General features: G+C 41.3%; 5 protein-coding genes across 5 annotated transcripts; 3 read left to right on the top strand and 2 right to left on the bottom strand.

The window, feature by feature from the left end:
- The first annotated feature begins 5,317 nt into the window (after window positions 1-5,317).
- LOC145703960 (uncharacterized) lies at window positions 5,318-6,092 on the top strand. Its single transcript, XM_081781376.1, has 4 exons — window positions 5,318-5,462; window positions 5,506-5,634; window positions 5,677-5,781; window positions 5,868-6,092. The coding sequence occupies exons 1-4, from the start codon at window positions 5,399-5,401 to the stop codon at window positions 6,077-6,079; spliced, it is 510 nt and encodes a 169-aa protein (XP_081637502.1). The 5' UTR covers window positions 5,318-5,398; the 3' UTR covers window positions 6,080-6,092.
- A 7-nt stretch (window positions 6,093-6,099) lies between these two features.
- On the bottom strand, window positions 6,100-8,556 carry LOC145703958 (autocrine proliferation repressor protein A-like). Its single transcript, XM_081781374.1, has 5 exons — window positions 8,301-8,556; window positions 8,037-8,260; window positions 6,771-7,433; window positions 6,347-6,729; window positions 6,100-6,305 (listed from the first exon to the last, which is right to left on the bottom strand). The coding sequence occupies exons 1-5, from the start codon at window positions 8,537-8,539 to the stop codon at window positions 6,126-6,128; spliced, it is 1,689 nt and encodes a 562-aa protein (XP_081637500.1). The 5' UTR covers window positions 8,540-8,556; the 3' UTR covers window positions 6,100-6,125.
- A 32-nt stretch (window positions 8,557-8,588) lies between these two features.
- LOC145703959 (uncharacterized) lies at window positions 8,589-9,955 on the top strand. Its single transcript, XM_081781375.1, has 5 exons — window positions 8,589-9,025; window positions 9,067-9,384; window positions 9,433-9,661; window positions 9,707-9,786; window positions 9,829-9,955. The coding sequence occupies exons 1-5, from the start codon at window positions 8,971-8,973 to the stop codon at window positions 9,870-9,872; spliced, it is 726 nt and encodes a 241-aa protein (XP_081637501.1). The 5' UTR covers window positions 8,589-8,970; the 3' UTR covers window positions 9,873-9,955.
- Window positions 9,956-10,017: 62 nt separating this feature from the next.
- LOC145701895 (SRSF protein kinase 3-like) lies at window positions 10,018-11,579 on the top strand. The gene is made up of 6 exons (XM_081779108.1): window positions 10,018-10,029; window positions 10,073-10,256; window positions 10,306-10,394; window positions 10,434-10,521; window positions 10,564-10,804; window positions 10,862-11,579. Exons 1-6 carry the CDS (start codon window positions 10,018-10,020, stop codon window positions 11,577-11,579), a joined length of 1,332 nt encoding a protein of 443 aa, XP_081635234.1.
- A 276-nt stretch (window positions 11,580-11,855) lies between these two features.
- Window positions 11,856-14,715, bottom strand: LOC145704586 (uncharacterized). Its single transcript, XM_081782044.1, has 7 exons — window positions 14,413-14,715; window positions 14,144-14,365; window positions 13,491-14,061; window positions 13,148-13,446; window positions 12,625-13,103; window positions 12,419-12,586; window positions 11,856-12,374 (listed from the first exon to the last, which is right to left on the bottom strand). The coding sequence occupies exons 1-7, from the start codon at window positions 14,472-14,474 to the stop codon at window positions 12,247-12,249; spliced, it is 1,929 nt and encodes a 642-aa protein (XP_081638170.1). The 5' UTR covers window positions 14,475-14,715; the 3' UTR covers window positions 11,856-12,246.
- Between the last annotated feature and the right edge of the window lie 31 nt (window positions 14,716-14,746).

Raw genomic sequence — 14,746 nt, 5'->3', positions numbered from 1 at the left:
GCGAAATATTATGAAGAAATATTATTATAGTGATACCCTTATTTTCATTATAAATAATTTTTTAGAGTACACTAAACTCTTTTAATTCTTATAAAGGCCCCGCAGCTGGCCTATGAACTAGGGGATGATCCGAATTTTCTTGAAGAAATAATTTCTAATCAGCCGGAATAATGTTACAAGACCTTGAGCCTCTGACCGACAAGGCCGGCTTTGATCGTTGCCGGGGATGAGCTAACTCGCAACTCAGCCTCTCCAAACGCCGCCGCGGATCAATCGGGTATCATTTCATGGCGCAGCTGTTGGAGGAAAAGGATGAAGGTTGGCTACAATGGCTAACCTTAATAGTTGATAGAACTGACCTCGGTGAATTTATGATACGCTCTTTTGGAAATCGAGGAGAATAGCCACTTTGAAGGATTTGAGGGAGTCGATTAATATCCTCAAGGAACGGATTATCCCATCTCTCAACAAAAATACGCGCAGAACGGATCATTGCGCAAAAGGGTTCCGGAGACAATTGAAATCCGGGAAGTATTTAGTCCTCCGAAGACTTCTTCAATTATTTGTTCTACGTTATTTAGTCGATTCAGTTTGAATTTGATTTCATGCTCCGCTTCCGGAACACCGGAAGATGGTGTTTAGTCAAACCCGTGTTCGGGGAAATTAAGGCTGTTACAGAATAACATTCTTTAGCGAAAGCAGATTATTCCCAAGTTTCTCAACTAGAAGGCGGACTCTAGAATTCTGTTCCTGGTTGATCTGACAATGGATTTATAAATTTTAAAAACTGGGAAACGGTAGTCCCGCGCGGTCAACAATAAACAAGCCTCTCTCCTTCAGTAGAATAAACTGGGCGTTATGCCTGAAATAATATTTGAAATTCGCTCATTTGATGGAAAGTTTGTCGCTTTTCTTGACGTTTGTTGCGCCGCGAGTAGTTTGTTTAGCTTTTCGAAACCGTCAAAGGCGGTGCTCGTCGACTTATAGTGTCATTTTTCGTATAAAATAAAATACCTGCCTGCTCTGAAATTGTACCAGAACATGGTTCAATGCACAATGACAATTTTTGAAATGAAAGATAGGACATTTTAGCTTTACTTTGTTCTTGTTGTAAGGGTTTTGCTCTGCTGAGTTTTATTGCTTCAAAAGACGTTATAAATTTTAATTTATTTCACGTTTCGTATAAAGACAGGGTATCTACATTGTCTTACGAAAAAATTGATAATTTTTTGGCTTCCATTTTATAAAATATTTCCAAATATCAGAATTGCTATCGACAAGTTCCTAAAGAAAAATGCGTTTTTCGTTTCATTTTCGGAATTGAATGAAAAAACAGTCGATCGAAGTTTTATATGCGAGTCTAAGAGATTCTACCGCCATCTTTTTATGCATAATAATAGCCAAATTCAAGATTTGCCAAGATTGATAAGGATACCCCGCTGTGGCTTGCACACCATTTATCACTTCCAAAATCAAACAGTTGTGTGCACTTCAAAAGTTCTAGTTTTCTCTCCTCTTCCAAGTTTTTCAAATGCTTCTTCCAAGTACTCAAACAAAAGGAAGTAGCGGTTGGCGAGATGTCTAAATGCAAGAGCGATTGCAAGATCATCCATCAGTGATGGACCATCACCAAATTCCACGGCTCAAATGTCTTACCAAAAATGAATAATAGGAATAGTTGGAAGTGAAGTGCTCCCCACGTTCGTTTCTGTTTTCAGTGAAGGGAATTGTCACGTGGAGCACAGTTCGGAAATTTTAAGAATTCTTGTCGAATGTCAAATGTCGCATCGCGATGAATAAGCGCTGACAGGGGCAAATAGCAGCTCTTATAGTTCGATATAACTTTTTCAAGTGGTGCATTGTTTGAAATAATTTATGGAATTTTGGAAAAACTGGACCACCAAATATAGGGTTTGAAGAAATTTTTACTTGTCTCTGATTGGCTAAGATAAGTTATAATGGTCTCTCATTGGCTGAGAGTCCCCATAAAGCCCCATATTTTCGGTAATATGCCTACTTCAAGATTGAAGACAACGAAGAAAACCTCCCAAGAACAGCAGCTGGGAAAACGCATCTCAAAACAATTAAAAAATCTCCTTCTTCCCATTTCCGCCATGTTCCTCCCGTCGCCTAGATAAGCTTATCGCACGCGCCTCGACTGCCATGTCTCAAGAGCCCCAACACTTCACGCTCCTCCTCCAATTGACAATAAATAAAAATAATGTGCTCAACTAGACAAGTAGAAGTCTTCTTGGTGAGAGGTCTTGGTTTTTTGGGCGCCGCCACTTGAGTTTTTTTTTTGACTTTGATCTCGCCCAACGTTTTCTTCGTCTTCTTTTTCTTCTTATGGGGCTTTTGAAAGGATGATGAGAAGGTTATCAGGCCCTTTATGGGGAGATCTGAAGAGCTCTGATAAAAATAAGCTCAAAGGGAATTTGCAATTTGGAGGCCCTTTCAAAAATGTCAAAAATACACATCACAAAGTTCCAAAAATGAGAAATTCCATCGAATCAATTGAAAATAATCGCATCTTGCAACTGAAATTTGGACCCCGTTTTTTTAATCGAAGCAAATTGGATCATCCCTCACTGAAATTCCTGCATCCCCTAAACTAATTAGGCCACTGACCCAAAATGCCAACCCATCACCTTACTTTTTTTTCTGTTTATGAAATAGAGCTTCTTCCAAAAATATGGCTTTTGCGTAATATTCACGAGCCAAGAGATTCCGAAAACAGCGGATTAAAACGGAGGAATAACCCGGATGTGGAATTATCCGGGACTTTACTGACCTCAAATTCTTTTCCAATCGAGGGAGAAATGGTTAGTAACAAGAAACTTTTGATTTATTGAAAGCATCATTTTGATAATTCCTCGAAACTGGCTGTCCTTCACACGTGATCCCGCTCGTCCTTTCGCACAAGTGATGAAGGGCCCTTTGAAATATTTTTATGAGTCAAGCTAAAAATGCCATAAAGGGCACCTTGGAGAAAACCTTTTTAATTGTGTTTATTGCGCTCGCTGTAGGAAATCGGAAATGATTGCGCGCACGGTTACGGCTTCCGCTGGGGTACCTTTTTCCTTCAGATCTTTGTCGTATAAGGCCGGCACGTGACTTCCTGCCAAGGGTTTTGATCCTTTCAGATTTATCTGAGACGCCTCTCTATCAGAGCTACAGTAAGAGCTTTTTCTTTTGATCAATCAAGTAGTTTTTTCTAGCCTTTTGATCAAACATCTGCAAACAGAATATTTTTCAATATAAAACTTCCTCTACAAAGCGGCGAAAGTCAGAAGCACTCGACAGAAAGTCAACTTACTGGCGAAGATCCAGCGAGAAGATCCAAATGAATTGATAAAAGGAGGCATTCAATTAAAATATTAACTTACACCCGAAGAGAGGATCATGACACCAAACAATGCACAAAGGATTAAGTGGATATCAGGCTTTCCTAAGGAAATAAGAGCTTCGTTGATAAATGAGCCAAAAGGCCTTGAGCTTGTATTTTTAAGAACATGGAAAGCGAGCCTTGGAAATATTTAAAAATATTGGTACGAATGAAAATAGCGGAGAAACCGCTTCTTCCAAATCCCCCATGCTTGGCCGAGGAGCCAATAGAGTATGGCAAATCCGCGTTTAATCCTCATTCGGACACATGTTTGAGCTTCCGGTCTGTCTGGCCAAGCCTGGCAGGTGTATTTATTTCGATTTTCCGGCTCTGGAAAATAATTTAAAATTGGAGGCGAAAAGTGGGAGTCGAGAAATTCTAAACCGAGCGGTCAGCAGTGGCAGGACTGGACCTAATTCGGTAACGACCCTAATTACGTGAATTTGATCGATCCTCGGCACCTGGAAAGGGGGAGGCCCGTGTGCCCAATGTGTCACTTGGCGTTATTTCAATGACAATAAATCATAAAGAGGGGCACTTTTAGTAAACTGCTGCTCCACTTTCCGTGACAGCTTTACTTCGTCCAGATAAAATATTGAAGCTTCAAGAAACGACCGATTCTAATAAGAAAACGGAACTTCTCGCTTCAGAGAAATTTAAAAAAGATAATTATACGAAAGAAGCCGTCACATTTCCCGTCTCAGAATAAATAGAACGCTCACTTCAAACTACAAAGGCGGCGTTTTTGGTGAACCATACACTTGTTTGCGTTAATAAATGCACATTTGGCGGTGGAGTTTTTTCCCGGTTCAAAGGCCGCGTGCGAAAATAACCACCAGTTACTGCGAAACCCGCCTGTTTGTTTATAAATGCAAAACCGAAAAGTGCTCCAGTGAACGGTTTTTTGACACCTTCACCGAGCGGGATAATGGGCACTTTGAGCCGGCTCCTCGAAAATTCCGACTTTATAGAGGAAAAATGCCATGGATCCGAAAATTGGCGAAAAGGCCATCGAACATGTCAAGCAAGGAGTCAACTTTTACGCGGACATGGCAACAGCGGCGGAATTGGAGGGCGGGACAGTTGGACGCACGCGGAAGGGATTGTGAATGACGGGCGTGTTTCATTACGCAATCGGTCAACCGGTGAAATTTTTACATGTCAAAATTCTTGTTAGACATATACAGTCAAAACGCACAATTCCGGAACTTTTTCAGCGAAAGTGGCAAAATCTCCGGAATTGTGCGGATTTTCGATAAAAAATTTTTCTCCTCTCAAAAAATCTGATTTATGGGGTGAAGCTCAAAATGCCCTTTTTGGATGGACAGCACTGACATCTTATCCTAAAAACCGAGTTTTCGAGGTTTCCTCCTTTGAAAATGCCAAAAAATAGCAAAGATTTCATAAAGCTGACATTTCTTTTACAGAAAAACATGAAAAAACCAAAAACACAAGCCGAGATTCCCAGTATTTTTCTTAAAAAATGCCCGAAGTTCAATTTTTTGTCGAAAATCTCCTGAATTGTGCGATTCAAAATTTTTTCGGCTCGACCCGAAATCTCCGGAATTGTGCGTTCCGGAATTGTGCGTTTTGACTGTAAGCATCAGCAAAAATTTTCACCAGGCGAGGGACCGATCGAAACTGTGAAAAATGACTGAAATCAAGGAAGAGTACCAGCGATAACTGAAATTTATTCGATGAAATTTCTTTTTCCTTGTTTGTTTAATTATAATTTATTAATTAAATATGCTGAATAAGCACGACTGGGAAAATATCTCCGGGCGTCCGACTCTTTCTACGTTTTGATTTGGCTAATGATCGTAAAATGCCGGTTCTGATGAGTAAGAGAGAACGCAAACCCAAAAAGTGGAGTTTTTTATTATTTCTTCAAAAGAGTCGAGCTACGTGTTGATTACCACCCTTGATTCGAACTTGATCATCGAGTTGATGATCATTTTTTGAATAAACAAATTCAACAGCGAAGATAATTCAGGAAAAAAGAGAAATTGGGAAATGTCAGACGCCGAGGGTTTCATTGATGATGGTTTTGAGGGAGTCAAGTCCAATCAGATTGATGGTAATTAAAAAAGAACTCATAATTCTTCATTGCAATCTTTTAGATGAGTTCGTTTACAACGAATTGGAAGATGTTCCTTCAAATTTAACCATGGTCGACTTGGATGACTCATTTGAAGATGTCGACATGGTAGAAGGCCTTTCCAAAAGTGTTCGTTTTGCTTCTCCTCAAGGTTCTATCTTGCATCAAAAAATATGTCCTATTATTTTTTTAGTCAGTGAAACTGCACTAGGATACATTTCGCTCATTCTAGCAGATGGAGGATGTGAAATTAATGTGAAAAATATAGACGCTCTTCTTCAAAGTGTTGGTTTAATAGGTAATAAACACTCGTTAATTCTTTCTTGATGTTCTTTTTTATTGTTCAAACTCTTCCGACCTCGAATTTTACCAGATTTTTTTTAGTGGAAAATGAAATTATTGATGCCTTTGCCGAAAGTACAAAAGATCTTGATGTCAACTTGCTTGTAGAATCAATGTCGAGTTCTAGAGCAACTGCTTCTGCGAATGAGAATTCTGATGAAAAAAGCTCCCCTGAGGTTCAGAAAGAGCAAAAAACTAATGAAGCGTCGGAAGAAGATTCAGACCTTGACGGCTGCTTCGGACTTTTCGACTGAAACCAAATAAACAATCAAGCCTGTAATTGTTTTATTGAAAATATTGCTAGACCAGGCCTCCTCTGCATTCTCCTTCTCCGAAGCAAACAGGCTCGGAAGTCAAGTATGTATCAGGGCCAATAAAGGTATCAGATGAAGTGGTAAACTCGTCACCAGATGGAAGCGTGAAAGTCGCATCGAACCAAAATGCCAACCAACCGGTGCTTGGGATGTTCATTTCGAAATACTTAAAAAAAATAACATAACAAACTTTATTGATGCTCTTACATAAGTTTTTTCATCAACTCCAATCGCTTTTCGAGGAAATACTTTGACCGGGCGAATGAGCACTGGCTGGCCTCCCCGTTCTTCACTCTTTGAAGTTGGGTATTTGTCCGATTCATGATAACCGGGAAGATCCCACTCATTCTCTGGAATTGTCCATCGCCAGTCTTTTCTCCAAAGCGTCGTTCGTTCTTCCTCAACAGTCTCACTGTACTTGATATTCACCTCGTCTGGCAATAAATCGCCTTCGATGGTCAAAGTCGCCCACAGAATATCGCCGTTGAATCCGTGCTCCCAGGAGATTCCCGGGGATTTGTTTCCGAGAATCAGATTTTTAAACCAAGCAAAGATATTTCGGAACATGTTTCCGTTGGTCAACGAATGTCCTTGAATTCGTAATAATTGAAGACTCGTTGAGATATTTTACCTAAAGTTGAGTGCTCGCAATTTCCCATCAAATACCGATGAATTTCGCCGAGTTCCTTCATTTGTTCGAGATAGAAAGAAGAATCGTCAATCATGAAAAACGGGTCTCCAGAGCACGTGACAGCAACGATCGGCATATTAGCCAGCTTCTTTCGATAAGTGAATACGTCGATATGCTGAATGAGCTCAAAGAACTCCTCGGTATCGATGTTCTGGGTAATATTCTCGCGGTAGAAGTCTTCGTAAGCAAAGGACCAGTTGCCGAGCATCATAAAACTGTGCTTCAAGCTCGTATGCATGTTCAAAACGTCCAAAACAACTGGAGCAATTGCTTTCACTCTCACTGGTTCAACAATTCCGGTAAACCATGTGGTCCAACCTCGCTTCGATCCACCAGCGACGAGGAAACCCTCTACGTCTATGTTCTTTTCTTCCTTCAAAAACTCTTCCAAAAGGTCTAGTCCCTTCGTAGCAGCCTTGGTCATTGGGAAGTAAGCAATGATCTCTTCACCCCAACCCTTGGCCATTTCTGGCATAGGCTCGCCAGTCAAGTCATTCATAAAAAGACGCCAAGTGTAGCCGCAGAATTCATCTTCTTTTCTACCATGAGGCTCGCCGTTCTCGTACCACCAATCGTCGTAGAACTTGATTCGTTGATTCGGGACTTAAATCAGTTAATCATTATAGATCTGATAACCGCCTAAAGGCAGAAAGCACTTGAGGTTGCGAAGGCACTGTTGAAAGATCACCTGCTGTTGAATCATGATTTTCGTATAAAATAGAATGCATTTCTGTTTTGACGCTCAATTTCAAGATAAAAATGTCCTTGGAAAGTTATACTGGAAAACTAATACAGACAGCGGGCTTTTTGAAAGGCCTTGTAGAGATTGGTACTGCCATGTCGGATGAAATTCAAAGAACAGAGAAACAACGAAAGGAAGTTGATGAATGATCAATGATGATGCTAAAACAGTCAAAATTGTTAATTTGGAATATGAAAACTCAAAGCTCAGAAATAATTTGCTTGCTGAAAAAGAAAGGGTTTGGTTTGAGAAGTCTCGAAATCGAAAACAACCACACTTATTTTAGTCAACTAAAATAACGGATGACCTGATCAAAATGGAAATAATCCACCGGGAACTTCAGACAAAAATGATCGAGGCGATGAAAAATTATCGAGGAAACCCACAAGTTTTTGATCTCTGCTTTGAAATTCATGATTTGCTTATTTAATTGAATGACGAATAAAAGTATAAAAAGAAGGTACCTTGAAAGATAATAGAAGTGACAATACCACCGCCGACAGCAAGAATCTTAGCCGCGTCAATGTCTTCGTTGTCATGAATATTCGGGTAGTTGTTGTTTCCGTTGCTGCCAGCTTCAATCTGCATGTACACGTGATTCTTCATGTCCTCGTCAAATTTTCGTGGCACAATGACGACCATCCAGTGCCACCAGACTGCATTTTCATGATGAGGAGAATACCAAACACTAGAAATAAAATGCATACTGTACTGTAACTCCATTTTACCTTTCATTGAGCCACTGTTGAGACCACATTTTAAAGCAGTAGATGTTATAGGTAGCTTCTCTCTCAGAACACTCTTCCCAAAGCTCATATCGAAAATGAGGATCTGGCCGTCTGACATATTCCTCCAAAGCCGTCAAATCTTCTAGCTCATACGGCGCAATCTCATCCCCAAAGCCCCATTTCGAGGGAAAGTGCTCGATTCCGAGGGCAACGCCCAGCAAAATCGAAAGAAAAAGCATCAGAAAATTTGAATTTATTTAACTTTAAATTCTGAGTTTAAAATGATCATCTGTTTCAGTTCCCATGAAATAAAGGAAGAGAATTACAAAATACCAGTGTCGAAAGCGATTTCCTATAGCCACTTGTCTTTAAATCTTTCGATAGCATAATGTGTTTATTGAGGATGTTATTTTGTCAACAGTGGCGCCCGTTGCTATCTCTGAAGAGCAAGTAAATTGGTGTGTATACTGAGCACAAGCAGCGATTTCAGCTTGAGTCGAAGGGGCGGTGTTACTTGACAGAGGCATTGTCTAACTTGATTGAAACTGGATTATCCAAATTTTTTTATTCATCAGGGCATTTCCCATTTAACAGAAGGCAGACAAAGGCCGGGACAAAGAGACAACTCTAGCTTTACAAGAAGAAATCAGAATTATTAAATTAGAGAATTATGTCAACTCATAGATTGGTCAACTGGGCGCCAGACAATAATTTCAAATATACAGGTAGTTTTCTCATCAATCCTTCTCTCCTATATTTCTGAAAGATCTGAATCGACCGAAAAAAGAAGTGTACAACGCTCGATTTCTTTATCATGACAGCGCCCATCACGGAATCAACAGATATCCTGACCGAAACTCGTACCGACCGACAAAAGCACCATTCCATACTTCTTCTAGCTCGTCATTTCGAACCACTAGGGAGTCAAGAGAAAGTGTTCTCTCAAGAAAAGCTCCACCGAAAACTCAAGAGTACAGATTTCCGAACTCGTCTAAGACTGACATTAGAGGATTTGACAACGACCAGAGAAGAGATATTTTGATGACGCCGAAGACTTCAGAAACAACAATTCCAGTCCTTGACCGTATTTTTCCAAGATATTTCAACATATTTTAAAGATCGTTTTCTTCAGGGCGGCCATACACAGATCATGGACCCTACCCATCATTTTCAATTCCAAAAAGCTCCAAACCACCGCGACGCCCTCAAACGGAAAAAGTTCCAATGCCGAGTCCTCTGCTACGCGCCAGTATAGCCAATACTTCGAAAATGTTTGCTCGATCTCAAGAAGGAGTTTCAAACAAAAATTTCACGAATGAAGAGTTCAGTCGACGCTCGATTGTTGATACTGTCAGAATGAGGTACTCTTGACAATTGATGACAAAAATTTGAAGTTTGATGTTTAGAAATAATGCTCTCGAAAGACTCAGATCTCAGCGAAGACTTGGGCAAGTGAAGCCAGTTTTGCTAGGAGGGCGAAGCCAAGGTTAGTCTTCTAAGATTCTTCAAATAAGAAAGTATCATTCAGGAAATCTGCGACGAGCGACAAAAACGATACCAAAGTTCACTTGATTATGAAAAAAAAATCAGCTCATTTCTATAAAGTTCTTCACTATTTTTGATAATTCACTGTTGAATAAATGTTTCTTCTCTGATTTGTTTGGACCCATCAAAATTTGAGCGACCGGAAGTGTCAAAAAAGCTTTATTCTTATCTAATGACGATTCAGGTAGAAAAGAAGAGGAGAGAGAATTAGAAAACGGGAAATTAAGGATTATTATTCTGACGAGGGAGAGTACTACTCTGAATACGAGTACGAGGAGGCAGATGGAGATGATTACGCAGAGGAAAAACTTGGGTCTGACAATGATGAGCAAGAGGCTTCAAATGAATATGAGAAAAATGGGTATTGTCCGATAGAAGTTGGAGACTTTTTTCATGAGCGATATCAGGATAGTTTTTAATGAAAATGAACAGTTCTCTTCACAGAATACCTGATATCTAGGCAAGATAATCAGGAAACTTGGATGGGGAGCGTTTTCTACAGTCTGGCTGGCATGGGACAACAAGCGTAAAATGTTCGCAGCGTTAAAGGTAATTGTTTTGAATGATGATTTTTTGTATGATATCCAGGTGATGAAATCAAAAAGATCATACTATGAGACTGCAAAAGACGAAGTTGACCTGTTAGAATGCATTAGAGAAGCAGATTCCCACGAAGGTTTAGCTTTTATATCCTACTTCACTTTCAAGACGATTTTAGCGCGAAGATCCGTCACAACTCTGTTAAACTACTTCACAGTCGACTCCATTTTCGGAACACACTTTGTGATGGTCTTTGGCGTTCTGGGGCCAAACCTCTACAAATTTCTTCAAAAAAGTCAATACCAGGGGATCCCTCTTCCCGTGGTCAAACAAATCGCGCGGGAATCCATTCGATGTCTGGATTTTCTACACTCAAAGTGTAAAATTATCCATACGGATATCAAACCAGAAAATATTTGGTAGATCAAGAGTCTTGATTCAAGACTGACTTTCAACCTCTTTTCTAACAAAAATAGCATTCAAGTTTCGAAAGAATACGTCTATCGCCTGGCGATCGAAGCGTACAACTGGCAGCGTAGCGGTGAAGATGCTCCTTCAGCTGGTCACGTGGCCTCCTTCAAACCAAAAACCTTCGATAAAGTTGACTCTCCTGATCCGGAAAAGGCGAAACGCCTGCAAGAACACGTCGATCGACAGATAGCCAAACAGATTGAAACTAAATCGCTAAAGGTCGACCTGGAGCAACCAGCTTCGTCTCTCCTGCCCGACTTGTTGGATCCAAATTGTGAAGGAGTAAAATGCAAACTGGCTGACATCGGCAACGCCTGCTGGACTTACAAGCACTTTGCTTCAGATATCCAGACGCGTCAGTACATGAGTCCGGAAGTGTTCCTCAGAACAGGATACGACACGTCAGCGGATATCTGGAGCATGGCATGCACTCTCTTTGAAATTGCTGTTGGCGCGCTTTTATTCCGACCAAAAGCATCTCAGCACTGGACAAAGGATGAAGACCACGCTCGACTATACACAGAGTTCATGATCGGCAACGGGTTCAATCAGTGGCCAAAGAGACTGATCATGTACGGATCAAAGTCGAAAAACTATTTCAATGAAGAACTTCAACTCAAAAACAAGAATATGATCATCAACCCTTGGTCTCTCAAACAAAGAATAGTCGAGCGCGGAATCGACGTTAGAACACTTTTTTATTCATTTTTTATATTTTTTTAGGAAAAAGAAGCGGAAGAATTCGCTGAATTCCTGTCAAAAATGCTTCACCCTGATCCTGCAAGGTTAGTTTAAAAGATTTGAAAAAGAAAATATAGCATTTGTAGACGTTTATCAGCAAAAGAACTACTTGAGGACAAATGGCTCAACTAACTGTATTCTTTTCTACTTGAAGATTGCTACTGTACTGTATAAATAAACTAATTTGATATTTAAAACCCCGAGTTTTCCTACATTCCTGAAAATTTTCAAAAAAGGAGAAGAAAGGCTTGTGAAATATTCGGTTTTGAATTTTTTATTATAACCGTATTTACAAAGATCAAGAATTGGCGGCGCCTACTTCAACTATCAAAGTAAACGACGACCGTAGCACAGTGTTATGTTTTTTAAAGATAGGGTTTTGTGAGTCAGGTTTTCAAATTTTCGAATTTCATCTAACGGGCAGCTTTTTTGACAAAATTCAAATCGGAATGGTGAAGAGTCTTTTCAAAGTGAAGGGAAAAATATGCTCTGGCAGAATCTAGTAAGTGCTTTTGGAATGTAAGTGAATAAAAGTGGGGAAGTGGTTAAAAAAAGGATGGTGAAAAAGAGGTTGGCTAAAATAGGTTACGGTGAAACTGGTGAATTGGTGAAGTAACTGAAAATTTAAAATTGTGAACAAGAGATTTTTTTATAAAATAGTTTCCTTCTTGACTTGGCGGATGGACATGGCCGCCAACGGACCCATGCGCGTTGACGAGTTACGGCGCAAGTCGCGGCGGTAGGAAGACAAGCCAGGCGAGTTTCTAGCACGCACAACTGAAATGAAAAAATGAGCTGAGGGAATTGAAAGAGATTCTTACTCGGTCGAGGAAGGGTGACAGTTGTCTTCTCTTCTGTCTTCTGCAGCTTTTGCTCTCGCTGGACATTTGGATGCGTCGGGCTTTCTCGTTTCATGGAAGGCTTGGGCGAGTAACGAGACGGGCTATTCTCGGACACTGGCTCTAGAACGCGTCGAGAGGAGCTCTCGGCTAGAAAGAGGTAATGAAGAAAAATCGCATTTGTTTACCTTTGTGTTGTTGTCGCATCCTGACCAAGTCAGCGATCGAAGTGATTCTTATATCCGGGGCTTCTAAGGTAGATTCGTCAAGACACTCCTTCATTGACGATTTCGTCGTGCTCTCTTCGTACTGCGAGAGAGACGAGGCCGAGGGTTTCTTGGAAATGAGACTTCCGCTTGTCGAGGAAGGAATTTGAGGATTGGTAACAGATGGAGAGTGCTCGCTCGACTCGTCCGGATTGTCTTCGTCGAGGATTTCGTCGACAGAGGCAGAGTGGTAGTCTTCCGTGGATTCTTCTGAGATCTTAGATTCCTCGTTCATTTGTGGCTCTTCTGTTGGCTCTTCGGAGAGAAGCTCGTCTTGGCTTTTCTCGGCGTAGTCGATCGAGGCTCGGCTGATGCAATCGGCCTTGGCCTCGTCGAAAATATCGTTGGAAGCTGCAGATGAAAGAAGACTAGCCATAGAACCCATGGAAGCCGTTTCTTTGCTAAAAGATTCATTAGAAATCGGGAGAATGGAATAAGCTGATACCTATGCATCTCTCGGAATTTCGAATACTCGCTATTGGCGGTTGTGCTGGTCGAGGGCAATTCATCACTATCAGCGATGTCGCTTCTTGAACCAAAGATGCTCTTCCTGTTGAGGATCTTCTCACTCTTCGAGCGACACTGTCGATCTAACGCTTTGGGACTACTGGTCCAATCGGCCGAGCCTGAGCGGAAAAGAAGCGTATGAGAGATAGAATTTGCATCGCGAATCGGCGCCCGGCGCCCTTTCTTTGGAGATACAAAGTTGACGATTGAGTCTTTTAGACGGGTAGAAAGTGTTTTCTGAAAACACAAGTAAGTGAAAAGGGAGTTCATGTAGGCTTTACCTTTGCGCCTGGTCTGCTTTTGCCAGAAGCTGGAGGTGCAGGAGGCATGTTTTTAAGACAATCCGGGTAGAACTTTTGAACTAGATTGACGATCTCTATCGGCGGCATGATAATCTTCCTGGCGTGTCGAATCATGAAGGTGATGTGATGTGAGAGCTTCGTGATTCCAGCCGAGGAGCCATGTTCGACCACCTGTGGAAGAAGGGCGGGAAGGAAGATCGTCGCCAACGAGGATGCCGACATTTTATTCTCCTCCTGTCGCCGCGCTGTCGAGTGCAACAACTGCAGCAGGATGCGAATCGCGATGCGGTTTACATCAGGCAGGCAGAGATAGAGCGCCTGGAGCGTTTGAATCCGCCGCCGCTTGTCCTCAGTTCCATCGGCGTGGTTCATGTCCGAGATGGAAATGTGCGTCGCAAAGTGCTCCTCCGGAAAAACGTTCTGCGGCAACTCGCGGAAGAAGATCTTGATCAAGTCGCAAGCGTCGTTGACGTTGATTTCCGTTGGAGGTTTTTCGCCCGAGTCGAGAATTCTTCGAAGCTCTTTTTTTCTTGCCGTTGCTCCTGGCTTTCTACAAAATAAACCTTAGATTTTGGCTTTTCTTTGAAAAGTGTTATTTCTTAGGGAAAATGAGAGGAGGTAACAAACGGTACCTGAATAGGCCTTCTTTGTGGATATCGATCCTGATCGTTTGAATCAGCGGATCTAGCCGCTCAAACTGGTACATATTCAGCGGCGCACCGAAGCACTTTCCTGACTTTTTCGGTTTCCGCTCTTTTATGTACAGTTTGCGGCATTCTTCCACAAACGGGAGCTCCAATGTTGTCGAAAGAAGACGCTCCAAGGTTTCCTTGAAGAAGTCTTCTTTCTCTGACCTAGAAAAACATCTCAATGAAGGGCTCATAAGATGACAGGAACAAACCTCAATCTCTTTAAATACTGCTCGAAGAATAGCAATCTATCAACGCCATTATAATCATCCATTTCTATAAAAATATTTTTTTACAAAAATGTCGCGTTTCTCTTAGCGTAAAATGGAAGAAAATAAACACGATTTCTCAGATTCAAAACGGTGGCGCTAGGCCACAGCTGCGACCTAAAGCCAATCAAGTTTTGGGGGCCCGTGGCCAACCGGTAGATCGAGGCTACTGATTGAAATTGAAAACAATTATTATTTGTCCGGTTTTGGAAAAATGACGGAACTGGGGGTCGTAAAATGCGTTGCCAGGCAACGGCCTTCTTTGAAAATTTCAACT

Source organism: Oikopleura dioica, chromosome PAR (genome assembly GCF_907165135.1).
Source record: "Oikopleura dioica chromosome PAR, OKI2018_I68_1.0, whole genome shotgun sequence".
NCBI classification, from domain to species: Eukaryota; Metazoa; Chordata; class Appendicularia; order Copelata; family Oikopleuridae; genus Oikopleura; species Oikopleura dioica.
This window is presented reverse-complemented; position numbering and strand designations above follow the sequence as displayed.

What these genes read in the sequence shown, in the direction of transcription:
- LOC145703960 (XM_081781376.1), top strand. Translation starts at nt 5,399, where the DNA reads ATGTCAGACGCCGAGGGTTTCATTGATGATGGTTTTGAGGGAGTCAAG. An exon ending in TCGTTTTGCTTCTCCTCAAG is followed by an intron (nt 5,635 to 5,676) that starts GTTCTATCTTGC and finishes TTATTTTTTTAG; the next exon opens with TCAGTGAAACTGCACTAGGA. An exon ending in TCAAAGTGTTGGTTTAATAG is followed by an intron (nt 5,782 to 5,867) that starts GTAATAAACACT and finishes GATTTTTTTTAG; the next exon opens with TGGAAAATGAAATTATTGAT.
- LOC145704586 (XM_081782044.1), bottom strand. Translation starts at nt 14,474, where the DNA reads ATGGATGATTATAATGGCGTTGATAGATTGCTATTCTTCGAGCAGTAT. An exon ending in CAGTATTTAAAGAGATTGAG is followed by an intron (nt 14,366 to 14,412) that starts GTTTGTTCCTGT and finishes ATGTTTTTCTAG; the next exon opens with GTCAGAGAAAGAAGACTTCT. An exon ending in AAATTCCGAGAGATGCATAG is followed by an intron (nt 13,104 to 13,147) that starts GTATCAGCTTAT and finishes TGAATCTTTTAG; the next exon opens with CAAAGAAACGGCTTCCATGG.
- LOC145701895 (XM_081779108.1), top strand. An exon ending in AAATGTTCGCAGCGTTAAAG is followed by an intron (nt 10,395 to 10,433) that starts GTAATTGTTTTG and finishes TATGATATCCAG; the next exon opens with GTGATGAAATCAAAAAGATC. An exon ending in ATCAAACCAGAAAATATTTG is followed by an intron (nt 10,805 to 10,861) that starts GTAGATCAAGAG and finishes TAACAAAAATAG; the next exon opens with CATTCAAGTTTCGAAAGAAT.
- LOC145703958 (XM_081781374.1), bottom strand. Translation starts at nt 8,539, where the DNA reads ATGCTTTTTCTTTCGATTTTGCTGGGCGTTGCCCTCGGAATCGAGCAC. An exon ending in CACTTCTATTATCTTTCAAG is followed by an intron (nt 7,434 to 8,036) that starts GTACCTTCTTTT and finishes AACTGATTTAAG; the next exon opens with TCCCGAATCAACGAATCAAG. An exon ending in GAGTTGATGAAAAAACTTAT is followed by an intron (nt 6,306 to 6,346) that starts GTAAGAGCATCA and finishes ATTTTTTTTAAG; the next exon opens with TATTTCGAAATGAACATCCC.
- LOC145703959 (XM_081781375.1), top strand. Translation starts at nt 8,971, where the DNA reads ATGTCAACTCATAGATTGGTCAACTGGGCGCCAGACAATAATTTCAAA. An exon ending in GTTGATACTGTCAGAATGAG is followed by an intron (nt 9,662 to 9,706) that starts GTACTCTTGACA and finishes TTTGATGTTTAG; the next exon opens with AAATAATGCTCTCGAAAGAC. An exon ending in GCTAGGAGGGCGAAGCCAAG is followed by an intron (nt 9,787 to 9,828) that starts GTTAGTCTTCTA and finishes AGTATCATTCAG; the next exon opens with GAAATCTGCGACGAGCGACA.